This window comes from Astatotilapia calliptera, chromosome 19, assembly GCF_964374335.1.
Source record: "Astatotilapia calliptera chromosome 19, fAstCal68.1, whole genome shotgun sequence".
In the NCBI taxonomy this organism is placed as follows: Eukaryota; Metazoa; Chordata; class Actinopteri; order Cichliformes; family Cichlidae; genus Astatotilapia; species Astatotilapia calliptera.
In genome coordinates this window covers 12724175-12740352 of record NC_137440.1, presented here as the reverse complement: position 1 = coordinate 12740352, position 16178 = coordinate 12724175, and the positions used below count along the sequence as shown (strand labels likewise).

Genomic DNA, 16178 nt, shown 5'->3' with positions numbered 1-16178 from the left:
CAGCAGACAACTAAAGTGAATGATCACAGAATTATTTCCATGGTTAAGAAAAACCTCCCCACATCATCGAACCAAGAACATTCTTGAAGATGTAAGAAAATCATTGTCAGCGTCTACAAAACACACCATTATGAAAGCAAACTATAGAACTGTTTAAATAGGTTATATTCAACATTGTTGTAATATTTTGTCGTTTATTATTTAAACTTTTCCATCACAGATGCCGTAATGACTCCAGAATTGATTTTATTGGTAACATGCAATTTGCATTCAGAGTTGTAAAGTTTTTGTATATACTGATGTATTTGTTCCAAGATGACAAAACTATGTACAAAATTTTATAATTTTTTCAGGTTTAGTTTATTGCACTTTTTCACTGTTACCAGTTTTCCCACAATCGTTGTCCTTTATCGTATTTATTTTTCTATGACTTTACTTCTATCTTACTTTACACCATTTAATACTCCTATAAGAATAATAAAAAACAGAGCCTCCTCTGAATGAGAAGTCGTTCGGTTGTTCGTGATTAAAGTTAAAGACCCAGAAACAAATTTATAAAAATATCTTTAATGTGTCCAAAAGTAAAAAACAAACAAACAAACAAATAAATTATGCGTTTGTATCATACTGCATATCATAACAAAACATTTAAAAAGACTGTCCCTACAGGATACAGGTGATCATTCTGTTCTTCACCTTTTTGCTGAAAGGCTGGCAGAAAGCAGCCAAAAGGACCAAAGCTTTTCATGCACGAGAGAAAAAAAAGCTTATTGAAAAGATTATAATATCATATTATGATTGAAGCAAAGGAAACACATAATATGCATGCTTCAGATACTGCATATCTTTATGAAGCGTAACAGAAAACCTTCATTTTTTTTCTGACAAAGCTCAACAAACTGATAAGAAAAGACTAAACTAATACACAACATATCATAAACGTATGTTTTTACATGAGTGAATCCCACATTTTATGCATAAACTCTCCTGCATGGCTTTAAAGTGCCCCTGTTAAGCTTTTGGGGTTTTTCCCTATTCTTCACACCTTTATTAAAAGTAAAGTTTCACCCACCCACACAAAACACTGAAGTGAAACTGCCTGTGAAACTGGCTGTTCTTCCGTTACTTCTCTATGTCACCATGTAAAATGCCAGTTTAGCAGCTAAACAAAGAATGCCTCAGCTACATCCAGTTGCACCAACTGCCTAAAAGTCTGCCATTTTTCTCTTTTCTACAAACGAAATGTAAAACATGTCAGCAAACCAAGTATTCTGCGAGGCTGGAAGAATGAAAACAAGCTTTTGTGCCCTCCGGCTGATGAACTGAAGACCTGGTGAATTTCTTTTATTCCATTTTTAATTAAAAAAAAAACTAATGACAGTAGAAATCACAAAAATGCTGCACGGCTAACCATCTTTAGTTGTGTTATAATACAGCCTAGAAAACAGGTTTTATTTTTCTGTTGTGTTTTAATTGTAACTGTTATATAACTGTTATATTCATCCACTATTGAACCATTTGAACTGCATATTCTCTTAGCTAAAGATTTTAGCTGTGCTTTTAGCAGGATATTTCATTTTTGATCATTTCTTATATGTTTGAATCATTTATGCATGACTATTTTCGCCCAATTCTTCTTTTTAACCATTACTTTCAATTAATTATCTGCCAAAAATTCTTTAAGTTCAATCAATTCTTTAATGAAATTGTAATTTAATTAACTGCTCTTGCTAAAGTACTCTCTGGGGTACTTGTAACTCTGGCTGGATACCTCGCTTTCCTAGAACAGATCATTTCAGGCCGATGGTGAAAAGAGAAGCAGCAGTAACACTATGCACAGTACAATATGAGAAAAATGATTTTTGAATACTAATGAATGTAAACTTATTGTAGTAAACCCCTAAATTGAAAATAAGCATACATGGGGCACTTTAAAACACAAACACTTCAAATATGGTTACGCATCTGCACACACACAAACACACGCACACTTTGGTCCAGTTTCACTGCAGCTCTTCGTCGCTGACGTCCACTTGCTGGATGATGAGGTCGGCGCCCGAGTCTTCTGCCAGGTCATCGTCGTCAGTCACCATCCAGCTCCTCTTTGTGTCCCCCTCCTCCTCCCCGTCCACGCCCAGTAACAGTGCCGGCTCCTCGTTGTGCCCCTCCAGGCTGTTCATGGGGACGTCGTCACAGCCCACTTCCTGGATGCACGCTGTGCACATGCGGTAGCGTCTCGTGCCCTCACACACCACATGCCCGGTCTCCTCGGTCACTTGACACTTACACTTCCTGCACACCAGCTTCCTGGCTTGATGAATCTGGGAGATTAAAAAGAAAAAGAAAAGATCGGATAAAGATTTATTCAATATTAGAGTAAATTTGTTTAACAGCTTGTTTTCCTGGAGCTGTAAGCCGACACAGACACAGAAGAAAGTGTAAATTTACCATCTGCTGTGAAAACACCTACTGTCTCAAAATGGCTGCGTAGATGCTCCAGGCGAGTAAAGCGCTTATTGCAGGCCTGGCATGGATACGGCCTCTCCCCGGTGTGACAGCGCAGGTGACGCTTCAGGTCTGCTTTCCTCTTCACTGTGTGTGTGCAAAAGGGGCATTTGAAGCGCATGGTAGGATTCGAATCTGCAAAGAGGAACAGAGAAATTGTGACATTTGACTTTTTCCTATCATCTCTGTCCAAGTATTCCAGTCATCATCATCTTCTGGCAGCACACACCTTTATTAAAGTGTCCAATAACACCCACAATCGGTGGTAGAGTAGCGTAAAGCTCCTCTGCCTTTTCAGCCTTTCGTGTCCGTGCCTCCTGGATGTCCAAGTCTTCGTGCTGGTTGGACCGAGCGCTGTTGGACGCTCGCCTCTTTGTGCTCCCTTTTCCACGCCGACGCTCTGATCCAGGCAAGGTGTACAAAGGGTCCTGAGGGTCCTGGAGGTCTTCTGCATCTGCACTGAGCTCGTTAACAGGGCTGTTAGGGTCAGTCTTCAGGGCTGAGGCCGAAGGATCCTGGTCCGAGTCCTTTCCCATAAAGCTAGACTGTGATCTGGAGTTGTCCCGAGTCCAGAGCGCAGGTGGAGGGCTAACAGAGCAGGGGCCCTGATGCTGCTCTGTGGAGTCTTCTCCTGCTCCGCTGGTAAAGCTACAGGTCTCAGACAAGCTGAGGCAGCGATCGCTGTCTTCATCTTTCACACTGATGTCCAAGGAGGACTTGATGAAGTTCTTGCAGTAGCTGATGACGTTGTTCATCTGCAGGTAGCTGGCTGCAGACATAACTTCAATCACATTGTGACTGGAGAGGTCCAGCTGGCCGGAGTAGATGAAATCCAGGATGACGGTGAAGGTCTCGGGGCTGAAGACGTCGAAGGTGGCGTTGACAGAGTCATCGGGCCCCTGGGACAGCAGCATGCGGAAGTAGCCGCTGCTGGCGTACAAAACATTGCGGTGAGCCCTGAAGAGCTGGCCCTCCACCAACACACTGCAGTCACAGAAAAGCTCCTGGCGACGCTGCTGGTTGAGCTGCTTCAGCATGTTGCTTTGGTGAGACACTGTGATGTCGGCCGTGTTGAACCACCTCTGAGGCTGCCTGCAGGAGACAACATGACAGCTTGCTCACTAGCTCTGTATGCAGGACACACTCACTTCTTTATCAAGAAAATAAGAAATGACAGAGGTCCCGCAGACCCGGTGGACATTTATTACTGAACTTCTCCCAATGCCAAATTAACAGATAAATAAAGGAAACACGGGCTCCTGGATTTTAATGGTCTGGTAACAGCCTACAATGGTAATCATGGCACACTGATCTGAGCATAACAAACACAGCAGCATCACCACATGCTTGCAGCTGTCAATTATTGCATCTTTGTCTTTACACGGGCTCAGCAGAGGGCCCGCCCACCTGACTTTTTTCTGCATTTTGATTTGTTGAAGGATCCTTCAGGCAAAATCTTCTCCTAATGGGTTACACCCGACTCAAGTCAGTCAGAGAGCATCGGGTGACAAAACCTTTAATCATTTCTGAGGTCTCACGCGCTCCGGAAACCCCCGATGGAGTAAACGCGTCAGACTTGTAGGAAGAGAAAATAAAACACTGCAGCCGGACACGCAAAGAGAAAAAAAATGTCCAGCACCCTGATTTTCAGAACAGTTCTCATTTCACGGTAACCTGTTCAATCCGTGCTCGTGCAGGCTCGGGATTGCACGCTTTCGTGTTTAATGAGCCATCAGCGCGGCTGTGTGACAACCTCCGCAGCGCCCGACAACCCACGGTGCAACGCCCGCCCGCAGGACTCCACGGTGCCTTTCACGGCACGCGAAATCAAGACTACCGTCCCCACCGAGCTCTTCCGCGTAAAATCAGACATCCTTCGACCTACAAAGCAACACGACAGTGCTGCAGTCCTGCGAGAGGAAAGCGGGCAGCCCAGTCTGTCTGTCCTGGAGCGACGCCCACTTCAGGCTTCAGCCAGCACACAATAGAAAAACAGACACAAACCTCCGGCAAGTGAGCGCGCTGCGAGCTGGAAAAACACATCTATTCGCATTGTGTAACAGTCTAGGGCAACGACGCACTAACACGCCCGTTTTCATCCTCAAGACCACCCCCACTTCTCTCCGGAGGTCCGGCGACACAGCGGGGAGGATTTGACTGCTGCCCAAAGCGAGCGACTGCTTCGCAGGCGCGAGGTGTCGGCAGGACCCGCTTACGCCCCACGCCTTCTTACCCCCCCTGACAAAATCCATCGATACTCACTGGTGGCTCGATTCACCCGGCGCCCTGTACAGCCTGCTCGCCCCCAAGTCCGCCACCATATCCATGTTTAATTCCCGTTTGCCTTTCCCCCCCTCCGCTCTTTTCTTTGCTCGTCCAGGGTCCACAGTCAGGCACTTCCTGCTCAGCCCTAAAGACCGAAACCCGGTTAGACCGACTGGAGCACAGTGCTGACGTGGGTGTTTATTAACTGGGTGCCCGAGGGTTCAAGGAGCCATTTAAAGTCCCAGTGCCCCGTTTAAACAGACGCCCTCGTTGCGAAAGGAGCGATATTCATACAGTATTTGTGCAGGGCTCATGATGCTCCTCTAACCTTACCACACAGGTCCGAGTCTTTAATCTGCCCCCGTATTTCAGAATTTTTTTTATATGTATATAACAACAAAAACCGGGGTCACAATCACTCCAGACAGTCAAGGCAAAGTGCGCGTTTCAGCTATTCAGTAAGAAAATTAATTTATTCTTTCATTGTTATGGCTCACAGATCAATACATTTATAGAGAAAATATCAGTTGTTAAGTCTGATCTAACAGCAAAGAGTAAACAAACATTTAGATACTCTTCTTGTAGTCAGCTGAATCATTAGAGTTTAACAAAAATAAAAACAATGCAGCTTCTCTTGAGGTCTTATGTGTCATTGCGCCAATGAGGAAGCTGGTGGTTCCCTTTGGTGATTTTAAAAGAGGATTTTTACGCAACAGTCTGCTCGGGTTGCGTCAGCAAGTGCCGTTAGAAAATCCGGTGGGGTTCATGGACTGCCAGCGCCACAGGTCCTCACCTGCATGGAAAGGAGTGCAAAGAAAAAACACAGAGATCATACGGGAGATGCTACAACGCATTTATTTGACTGTAGAAGAGCAATCATGGAGAAGAATCAGATTTTCCAGCGTGGCTGTCCTTACACATTCTTTCCAGGTCAAATTGAGCCTTCCAGCCCAGCTCCTTCTCAGCTACGCGAGGGTCGGCGTAGCAGGAAGCTACGTCTCCGCCTCTGCGAGGGGCGATCTTATATGGGATCTAAACAGAAAACACATTATGTTAATTACATGGAAAAATAAGGTGATCAGAGGTATTTCCACAGTGCCAGATTGGTCGTGCTTTGCGTCACTTCTAGAAAACAGACTATAAACATGATTCAGCTCTCACAGTAACCACGATGACTCACCTCTTTTCCGGAAGCCTTCTCCATGGCTTTCACCATCTCAAGCACTGAGTAGCCTTTTCCTGTCCCAAGGTTGTAAACCTACAGACACACACACACACACTAATAAATATCTAAAGCATCTATGTGACAATGGTCGTGATGGAAATTTGCTCCAAGTTGTTATACCTTGCACCCGCAGTCCTCCTTCAGCTTCTTTAGAGCAGCTATGTGTCCCTTTGCCAGATCCACAACATGAATGTAATCTCTCACACCTGCAAAGAGAAAGGAGCCTCGTTTTCATGGTACCGAGTATCTGGCTGCTATTTAAAGTGCTATTTCAAAGCAAGTGCAGTGATTTGCAGTAATTTCGTTACCTGTGCCATCGATCGTGTCGTAGTCATTCCCATATACGCTCAGACACTCTCGTCTCCCAACGGCGACCTAAATTAAGCAATGCAAGCAAATCGGAGTCATGTGATTCATGGAGACAGATGAAAGACTGAAATACAATCACTATGATGAGCACAGCGTGGCATCTGGCAGAGACTTTAGATACCTGGGCAACATATGGCAGCAGGTTGTTAGGGATACCCTGAGGGTCCTCTCCTATCTGACCGGAGCAATGAGCTCCGATTGGATTGAAATAGCGCAGCAGCACAGCATTCCAGTCCTGCCCACAGAGAAGGAATAATGAGACAACTCAGGAGATGGAAGTGTGTGCGTCTGTGAATGTCTTTCTTCTGAGTTTACCTTCTCAGCTTTACAGTGGTCCTTGACCATCTCCTCGATGAAGTACTTGGTCTTCCCGTAGGGGTTAGTGCAGCCTCCCACGGGGTGCTGCTCATCTATGGGGAGGCGCTGGGGGTCTCCATATACTGTGGCGGAGCTGCTGAAGACCAGATTGCGCACTCTGTGAGCCTGCATCACCTGGGGGACGTGCAGATACACATAAACACGGCACATACACACAATCAGTGGCCAGCGAGTCAGCAGTCCACAGCTCAGGGCTGAGGAAAAAAGGCTGATTCTGGCTGTTATGATGAGCTCCACATGCATAACATATCAGAAGGATGCGGTTTTAGAATTTATCAGCTCATTTTCAAATGAACACACGGGTGTGCGCTCAGCAAACACAGAATAAGGTCAGAGCAGGGATTAATAATGAGTGCAGAGCAAAGATTGAAAGTGCACATCTGAGATCAGTTTACCCAGGAGCTACTGACTGACCTCAAGCAGGTTCATGAAGGCGGTGAGGTTCACTTTGTAGTAGAGTAACGGCTTCTCCACCGACTCGCCCACAGCTTTCAGCCCCGCGAAGTGAATCACAGCACTGAAGGAATGCTGCAGCACACAAACAGAGAAGCACATGTGTGACACAGGCCGGTTTCAGATTTAAGGCATGCAAATACTACAAATGAACTGCTTTTCATGACAGTTTATGCAGGCCAGCAGGGACATTTTTAAGGAAACAAACAAAGGCTAAAAAAGTTAAATGGTGGTGCATTTATCTTCTTGCTGATTGTTTTATGTGTGTAACAGTAAAGCAGAAACCGGGCTGTTTTTTTTTAGCCAAACAACCCCAAACACACTGACTTTACAAATCAAAGTGTGTACACTGTTGGCACTCTCTAAAACAGTAGCAGATGCAGATGAATAATTAGGAAAAACAAACCAAGTGTAACAACTTTCTGACCTTTTTGAACAGCTTTTCCAAGCCGGGGCGGTCGAGGAGGTCCAGCTCATGAAACTCAATGCTGGTTTTCAGGAGCTTTTCTATCCTGCGTATGCTCTCTGGCACATTCCCTTCTCCTCAATCCAAAACACAACGGATACACACACACACACACACACACATACAGAAACACTAGGTCTAAGTATCACGCTGATTACTTTTCAATTCAATTCAATTTTAATTAATCCAAATCAGTTGCCTGTAAGGTAGACCCTACAGTTTTTTCAGTAATTTTCTCAGTAAAAGCTCTTAATTGGTGAGCTCACCTCGCACAGCGTTACTGAAGTTATCCACCACGATTGGCTGGTAGCCTGCTTCAATGAGCTCCACCACACAGTGACTCCCGATGTAGCCTCCTCCACCTGTGACCAGCACCTTCTCTGCCATTCTTTGGGTCTGATGGATAAAAGATACAATAACATCAAGTCAATCAAAATCCTCTCTCAGTCTGAATGCTGTAGTGGAAGCAAAACTATGCCACTCTGACTGGAGGATGAGGAGATGCTTTATCCTGACACACCTGTTTAAAGCCAAGTGACACACCTGTATTGTCCCACGTCAGCAGGTTCAAGCCTTCACCTGTCCAACCACATGAAACAATTATATTGCTCGAAGAATAACACGTCAGTGACTACTGGCTATTGTTAAGAGCCATCTTATCTTTCGAGAGAGTGATATTCTCTTTCCAACAGGCCACAACTTCCCTGCACTTTGTATGATGAAACTTTATCACTCAGTTCCAGTTATTACTCAGCTTGAAGACATCCTGTTTGTTCCACGGAAGCAATCAGAATATCTCAAGGCTTATACTTTATCTCTCTACAGAACTCCACATATTATAGTTAATTCAAATGGATGAAATATTGGATCAGAGCAACGTTGAAGGCTTTTTGTTTTTAAAAAGAGAAAAAAGTAAAAGCTGCTTCTTCAGGCTAAATAACCGAAACTGATAATATTACTTGAAGAATAAAAACATAACCTAAGTAATAAGTGCTAAAATGACACAACAGTTCACTTTCATTTAGAGTTTCTGTAAAATACTCACCGTTTCTCTTTGAGAGATGAAAAGGCGTTTCCGGTGGAGACTCTTGATAAACGTTGTCGGAAGCAGAAGCAGAAGAGGTGAGTGTTGAAGGTTTATCCGTCAGTTCATTCAGTGAAGTCTTCTAGTTTTTCCTGTAGACATTTCTTTACTTCCTGTAAAACGTGGGGCGGAGTCAAGCGAAAGTTTAACAGACAACTTCCTATACGCCTACTTTCAAAATAAAAGCACAAATGGTAAATTCACTTTAGTTTCAAGAAAGCGAAATCAACTTCTGTAAAACCATATGGGATAAATATAACTGATGGACTTCTTTACAGTCCATCAGTTTAGTTTAGTTTTAGATCTGTCGCTTTTTCCTTTACTCCTTAAATTCTGACATCCATTAATGTGACACTGATAAATACTTTAACCCCACTGGCCATCAGATGCTTTATTAGTAGCAGTCTATCCATCCATTCTCATCTGCTAATCTAATTCACCAAAATTTACCTATATACTTACTTTACTAATTGTCTTTGGTCTGTCGGAGGAAGCCAGATAGGATCCAGGTAAGCACAGGAAAAACGTGCGAACTCAAGACAGAGACCCCCAGACTGGATTCAAACCCAGAACCTTCTTATGTGAGGCTAGGAGGCTAGTGACCAGAAGGACAGCTCAGGTTTGGAGTTAAAGTTAGAGGGATGGGGCTGAGACATGTGCAGGAGAGGAACACTGAATATATATTGGATGCAGCAGGAGGAGGAAAACAGGTTCATTGATGGAGAGTGTTGGGGTGACAGAGGAGGACGCTGGAGAAAAGGTGAGGCAGATGATCTGTTGGGGTGACCCCTAAATGTGCAGCCTCTGTGCTCTTTTATAAATGTAATATTAACATTTATTGGGAACATTAAACAAATTTATTTCTTACTTTGAAGCATCAAACGGATTTTAATGACGCATCTTCATTAACTTCACGGATCTCCAATCCTCTTGCCGTGCTACGTGAGCGACGTGACGTGTGAGGTAAGCCACGCCTCTTTTCCATTTACACAAGGAAGCGTTTGTGCAGAGCCTCCACCTCTGTGTACGCACAGAGCCACACTAGATGGCGAAAGGAAAAGTGCCACGTTACCTAAACACCGGACTTACCGGCAGTGCAGCTTCGCAGGAGTAAACACAAACACAGAAGGCTTTTAAACCAGGCCTCATAGCATTTAAATGCCTCATATGATATAGTATTACAACGTATTATTATAGCATGTTTATGGATTTGATTTAAGCAAATGACATTAAGACGTGGTTGAACAAACTGCCCTCCACCCAGTCTCAGCCGCTGCTGGTGACCGAACCCTGCTCCAACCCAAATAATTAAGTCACCAGTGTCTTTATGACACAGCAGCCTATGAAACTCAGTTAAGCTACACAGCACATCTCAGTGAACACTTTAAAACATGTTTTGGGAAGCTGAAATCAATTATATTAACCCCTTAATGCCTGTACTGTGAAATAGTTGCCAGAAATCAATTTTCTTGTAAACTGGAGTATTTATTAAACTCTCTGAGAAATTAAAATAAAACCACACTGATTTAGAGAACCCATGCGTCAAATATGGTAGTGTTACAGGGTTAAGACACAAACTGCAGGCTAACATTTCAAATCCCAAAAATAATAGCAGGCTCTGTAAAAATAAACAAACAACAACAACAACAAAAAACGAACACGCAGATGCAAAATGACTTCATGTTTTAGTGAATCTAAACATGATGATTTTCCTCACTGGTCAGATACAGCACCTTGAATGTAAGTTATATCTGTTAAAGTTTCAGTCATAATTCTAAGAGACGTGAATATCATAGCTGACAAAAGTTCTTCAACCTGAAACCTGCAGACTGCACAGAATCTCCCGTAGCTCTTGTAAATCCCAGTTTCCAGTCCTGTCTCACTGGCACACGATGAAAGGCAGCAGAATTGTGAGTAAAGCAAGAAAAAAAAGGAAAGAGATACCTGAGAGATGAAGTTTGCTCGCTTCATTCCCTGTAAATTCCATCTCTTTGTTAGGAAGGAATCGAAGCTGATGAAGAAATCTCAAAGGAGGGGCACGAGCATGGCAATATAATTCAGCAATGTTCAATGGTATTAATAAAAAAAACTAAATCAACCATTCAGAAGAGGACAGAGGAGAGGAGACAGAAGGAAACATTTAAAACTCAGAGGAGGAACAACATGTTTGACTGTAAGAGAGCAGAAAAACAGGAATGCAGTCTCTCTTATGAATGTGGTTCATTTTGCAGTTACATTGTCTGGCCTCAGTTGGTTACTTTAGACTTCATTTTTGACTTTGTGCACTGATGTGTGTTAGCAGCAGGCCTCAGCTCTGCTTGTGTCTATGTATGCATGGATGTAATGGTGCACGCTCCCCCAGGCTGCAGACCCAGCACCATATTCGTCTGCAGCTGTGGGAGGAGGTGGAGGGTCGCAGGGAGTGCGACGAGCACCTCTGCCCTCCAGTGCCGGACAGCTGCTCTGCAGACTGGGTGCAGGACACTTACAGATGCTGTGTGCAAACGTGTAACGTGACCCAGATGGAGCTTAGAAGTTATATGACCACTGTGGAGATTGCCTTGGTTGCCAGATTAAATTACCAAAGAAGGGACACAGGACCAAGCCAGAGCCTTCATGTGCGTGCCAGGAGAAAGTCCCTGTGTGTGGCTCAGATGGGTGGACCCACCCCAGTATTTGCCAGCTGAGAGAGGCTGCCAGCAGCAGTAACACAACCAAAAACCTCAGCAGGAGGGGACCCTGTTATTCCAGTTAATGTACTTCTGTTTTTCATACATCATAGTTTAGGAAAGTTCATATTTTAAAACTGTAAATGCATTATTATCTTGACATGGAGCAGTTTTAGGCGATTAAACACTGGGGTGTTCCTTTCCTTTTACTGCAGTTTGCTGTATCCTTTGAGGTCCCATAAATCTCTCCAGCTATCCAGGGAGTGACATCACCTTTGGCTGCGAGAGCGCAGCCTACCCTCTTCCAGGCTTGAACCGGAGGAGGACCGGGACTGACTTCCTGACAGGAGATGATCCCAACATTTCTGTTCAGGTTTGAGCAGACCTTCAGTTTTTATACACAACTGAGTGTTTCACTAAGAATTTCTGTTAGATTAAACTGTGTCCTGTGCCAGTTTAACACCCCTTCATCCAGAAATCATCTAATCAAGAATACTAAAGAATATTTAAACTGATTTTGCACAATGGAAAACAACAAACACTGGATAATAATCACCAAAATGACTTTGTAAAAGATACCAGACCCTTTATTTCTGGAATACCGAATGATCCATGTGGCTTAAAAGGTAGGTTACAATAAAATACGCTTTTACATTGTTAACTGTTACCTGTTGTTTGACTATCATCTTGTCAAAGTATAATAGTTAACCAGAGAAGTATGAATTTAAACAGGAAAACTTGTGCTATCTCAATTTATCTGCAAAAATATAAAGTATTTAAGCTGCTTCAACCTGCATGCAGTTGTTGCACACTCTGCAAGCTGTTTTTTTTACATCCCGCCTTTACACTGACTTAATGTCATTCATGTTATTTCTGATCTCACAGTCTGTTATTTATGAATCCCCTGTTCTGCGAGGGGTCTGTGTACATTTTGATCCATAGATTTTTGGACAGTGAAACTTTTTCCCCCTAATTTTACTGGTTTACAGAGGCAAAATTACAAAGAATGTGTCATTGTCCTAAAACATGTGGGCCTAACTGTACGTGCACAGGCAGGGATGAGTGCTCTCCCTACCTTAGGTTTTTCAGATATGGATATGGAAGTGTGAAAAGGTCCCAGAAAATAGCCATACCACAAAATATAAATTACTGCAGATGGAGAAACAGATCTATTTTTACTAAAGAGAGAAAAGCTGGCGTTGAGTCATATGTTCCATCATCCCTCAGTAAAGAGCCTCTGTTTGAAACAAAACTGGACTGAAAGCTGAGATGACACAGTAGCAACAAAATGTGCAGACCTTACTCACATGTGTTGCACCATCATTCACCTGCATTGACTTAAACTGCCAAGACACAAAATTGTCTTAGGGTCTATCAAAATACTTTCCATCCTATTTTCTCCTCCATCTCTTCATTTCTTTATCTTTTTAGTCCCATTTCTGTTCAGCTTGTTCGAGACAGACAGACTCGCTCTGCTGCTGTCGCATCTCCCACAATACTTTCAGAGAAGTGAGTTCTCAGACAACAAGGTCTGTTAACTGTTCTCAGCTGGATGGCAAACCCATTTTAACTACACCATACATATTTTATTTCTATTTTTTTTTTTAAATCTTCTTTGCAAAGATGAAGTCGATGAAAGGCCGTGTAGCCACGAGGAAGAAGAGGAAGAACTCTTTGATCATTTGGAGGAAGGCAGTGATGCTGCACAGCTGGCATCTGCAGATTACCTGCCATTAATTTAAGTCAGTTTAGAGGAGCAGCTGATGAGGAGGCTTCAGGAAAAAATGTCTCAACCAGCACATGGGATCAGCCAAAAAAAGAAATAAAATTAAAAGACATGATGTTTGTCAGTCGTGCTTCATTTGATATGATGAATGACTAATTTGACAATGCCTCTGCATATAGTTGACTTTTTTACAATGATACATTAGAGCACAAGAGTAAATCACTTCTACGTTGTGGAGCTTTTTAAATTTGTCTGATCATATTTTACTGATCTGTAAGGAAAATCTGGGATGTTCTTTCACGGCAGGCAGATACTAGATCCAAGTCCTTCACTATACAGGAGAAGCTTTTGATTTGTCTTCTGGAGGACAGATCCAAATTAGAATCATCAACAGATAGAGAAGTCACCCCTAAAGTAAAGCTTCTATCATTTCCTCCTTCTTTCGCCACTCCACTTTTAAAACGGCGGAGTACATTTGTTCATCAAAAATAAAAAGGAGCGTGAGAGATGGAGGGAGAGAGGGTGTGACCATCTGATTCTCTTCATCTCTCTCCACCTGAGTGCCCGTTAATCCTCCCCTCATCCCCCGACTCCCAGCTGGATACACCGGCTCCTTCTGAATGGCAAGCTGCATTAACGCCGAGGAACTTTCCCCTGCTGTCTGTTAGTAGAAGCTGATTGGAGATTACAGGCCTGCTGCAAAAACACAGCCCTCCATCTCATCTCAAATCACTTTCCACCCCATTTTCTCCTCCATCTCTTCATTTCTTTATCTTCTTAATCCCGGCTCTTCTCCTTTTCAATGTCATCAACTTTTTGCCTGTTACTACAAGTCTGCCCCCATTAACTGCACTTTCTTGACAGCCGAATGACAAGAAAGATGAGTAAGAGGGAGCGAGGGGAAAAAGCTTCCCCTCCTGAGTGGAGCCAGAATGATGTCATGGGGGCATTTGTCCTCCTGGTGTGGAGGCTTCCCTTCCTCTGCTAATTACCTTGTACAAACTCGAATCTGATATGGCGGATATGAGGCCCAAATACAATTATTGTGGGCTAACAAAGAGATATTGAGATTCAGGGAATGAGGGAGAGACCGCAAGTGAGATAGAAGGAAAGGCACGAGCACGCACGCACACACACAAGCTTGAATACCCTCCCACACACAAACACAACCACTTGTCCTTCCCCTCCATTCCCTCAGATAGGCTAATGTTATTACGGGGGTAATTATCCTCATTAGTGCCAGCAGCTGTAGAGAGCCCATTGCTTGCTGTTCAAACTCCACCCCGAACATTTCTGTCTTCACATCCCTCTTGATAAATCCTAGATCTTATTTAGAGTTTGCATCCATCCTCTGCGTCCTAGTTGCAAAAAACAGACACGATCAGATATTTAAAAACCCGAGGTGCCTCCGTTTCCTAGCCTGTCCGGCCTCTTGTAGCAATGTGCGTTAGTTCAGCTCCACAGGAGGTTTGACAATAATGAAAAACTGTTTGTAGAGCAGTGAGGAAGCTGGTGTGATCACAAATTCAGCAATGTGACATTTGCAGTTTCAGAGTTTAACAGCAGAACAGTAGATGGCACTGTTTAGTCAAATAACCTCCTCAGTGGTTTTCTGTAGATATGCGTCCACATCTAGAAGTAGACGTGGTTTTCTCCTCTTATCTGTCTCGCACTTTTTCATGTTTTTCATCTTTCTAAACGAGCCTATCCATTAACTCTCGCGGTCCGTTTGATTATTGAAAACTATTGTGCATAGCATAAAAAAAGAGCTTTTTATGCTGCTTGATGTTTATATGAAAATGATCCTCTTCCTTGATGCTCCGTGTGCATCTTTATACAGATTTTATAAGATCAACAGCTGAAACAGGCAGCTTTATGCACAGCATCCCCCTCACTCTGTGAGATTGGCTTTTGTTTTATTGCCAGAGGCTGGTGTGGACAGTAGGTAACCTGTATACTCCTAAGCCCCACATCAGGCGCTAAATGTCATGCATAGCCTGTTTTTATTGGCTGATATGGCCTGTTGTGCCCTTCTCCTTTTCCTGGAAGCCATTGTTAAAGAGCTAGTTGTTAATGCTGCTGACCAGATGGGCTCCTTCTCCCTGCAGGTCTGACTCAGGGTGTTTACCATGCACTGGGCTGTGGAAAACAGGTGAGACTACTGCTGCATTATCAACCAATCAGAAAGCAGCAGATGTCTAGCCTCTGCCAGTTAACCTTTATTTGGCATTTGGGGCCTCACAGGAGTGGGCTTGATAATAACACTGAATCAAAGTGAAATCTGGTTTATATGTTTTTGTACAAGGCTATTATGTGAAATGGCCACGCAGGGTATAAGTCCTCCCACGAGCCCGAGGTACTCGATATTTCTGCAGCAAGAAATTCGGGTTAAATAAAGAGTCTCTATATCTAATACATCAGATGCTAAACCAACCAGTTCATTTTCATTTTCTAAAGCTCAGACAAAACTTCCAGAAATGTTCCCTCGGCCGCTGTGTGACAAAATGTTTCCAGCATTAGCTGGGCAAACAGTGAACATTCCTTTCCCTTTCCAGTTCAGGCCATCTTGAATTACTGCAATTTGGTATCGTGGCAACAGCAAAGGTAAGGCCGGGTCAGGGATTGTTGAGGAACAGTCTTTTAATGCTTTGAATCAATCTGCCTTAATGGATGACCTGTGTCTGGCATGCATGTATGGATTAGTTTGGCTGGTGCACCTGTCCCTGTTCTGTCAACAGCAGCTCAGGTTACTGGCTACACATTGACCTGGCTGACACAACTTCCTGTGATTGACAATATGCTGGCCTTATTCACTGCTGGCCTCATAATATTAAGGTCACACGTATTTGAGACAATGTTTTTGGATAAAATCTAAATGGACAAAAACAAAAATATATAAATCACGATGGTATGAAGTGCGTCTCGCAGCAAAAAGGTTCTGGGTTTGGCTGGCTACGGCGTTTGTGTTTGGAGTTCCAGCCCTGCGCGACCCTCTAAAAGGGTAAGCGAGAACGGCTAATGGATGTTTGGGTGGATAA

General features: G+C 43.5%; 2 protein-coding genes across 7 annotated transcripts; both read right to left on the bottom strand.

Moving 5' to 3' along the window:
* Positions 1 to 551: 551 nt before the first annotated feature.
* On the bottom strand, positions 552 to 5089 carry zbtb8a (zinc finger and BTB domain containing 8A). Of its 3 annotated transcripts, none has more exons than XM_026151392.2 (4): positions 4768 to 5089; positions 2735 to 3597; positions 2471 to 2640; positions 552 to 2321 (listed from the first exon to the last, which is right to left on the bottom strand). In XM_026151392.2, exons 1-4 carry the CDS (start codon positions 4830 to 4832, stop codon positions 2004 to 2006), a joined length of 1416 nt encoding a protein of 471 aa, XP_026007177.1. In that variant the 5' UTR covers positions 4833 to 5089; the 3' UTR covers positions 552 to 2003. The 3 variants fall into 3 exon arrangements, with proteins under 3 accessions (XP_026007177.1, XP_026007176.2, XP_026007178.1); XM_026151391.2 differs by lacking the exon at positions 4768 to 5089 and adding an exon at positions 4510 to 4716; XM_026151393.2 differs by lacking the exon at positions 4768 to 5089 and adding an exon at positions 3913 to 4074.
* A 133-nt stretch (positions 5090 to 5222) lies between these two features.
* Positions 5223 to 8858, bottom strand: gale (UDP-galactose-4-epimerase). Of its 4 annotated transcripts, none has more exons than XM_080293663.1 (12): positions 8707 to 8858; positions 8182 to 8240; positions 7928 to 8057; positions 7623 to 7735; positions 7157 to 7270; positions 6680 to 6856; positions 6486 to 6599; positions 6304 to 6370; positions 6116 to 6201; positions 5951 to 6028; positions 5688 to 5802; positions 5223 to 5563 (listed from the first exon to the last, which is right to left on the bottom strand). In XM_080293663.1, exons 3-12 carry the CDS (start codon positions 8046 to 8048, stop codon positions 5502 to 5504), a joined length of 1047 nt encoding a protein of 348 aa, XP_080149789.1. In that variant the 5' UTR covers positions 8049 to 8057; positions 8182 to 8240; positions 8707 to 8858; the 3' UTR covers positions 5223 to 5501. The 4 variants fall into 4 exon arrangements, with proteins under 4 accessions (XP_080149789.1, XP_026007183.1, XP_026007182.1 ...); XM_026151398.2 differs by having other exon boundaries at positions 7623 to 7738; positions 8707 to 8833; XM_026151397.2 differs by lacking the exon at positions 8182 to 8240 and having other exon boundaries at positions 7623 to 7738.
* Between the last annotated feature and the right edge of the window lie 7320 nt (positions 8859 to 16178).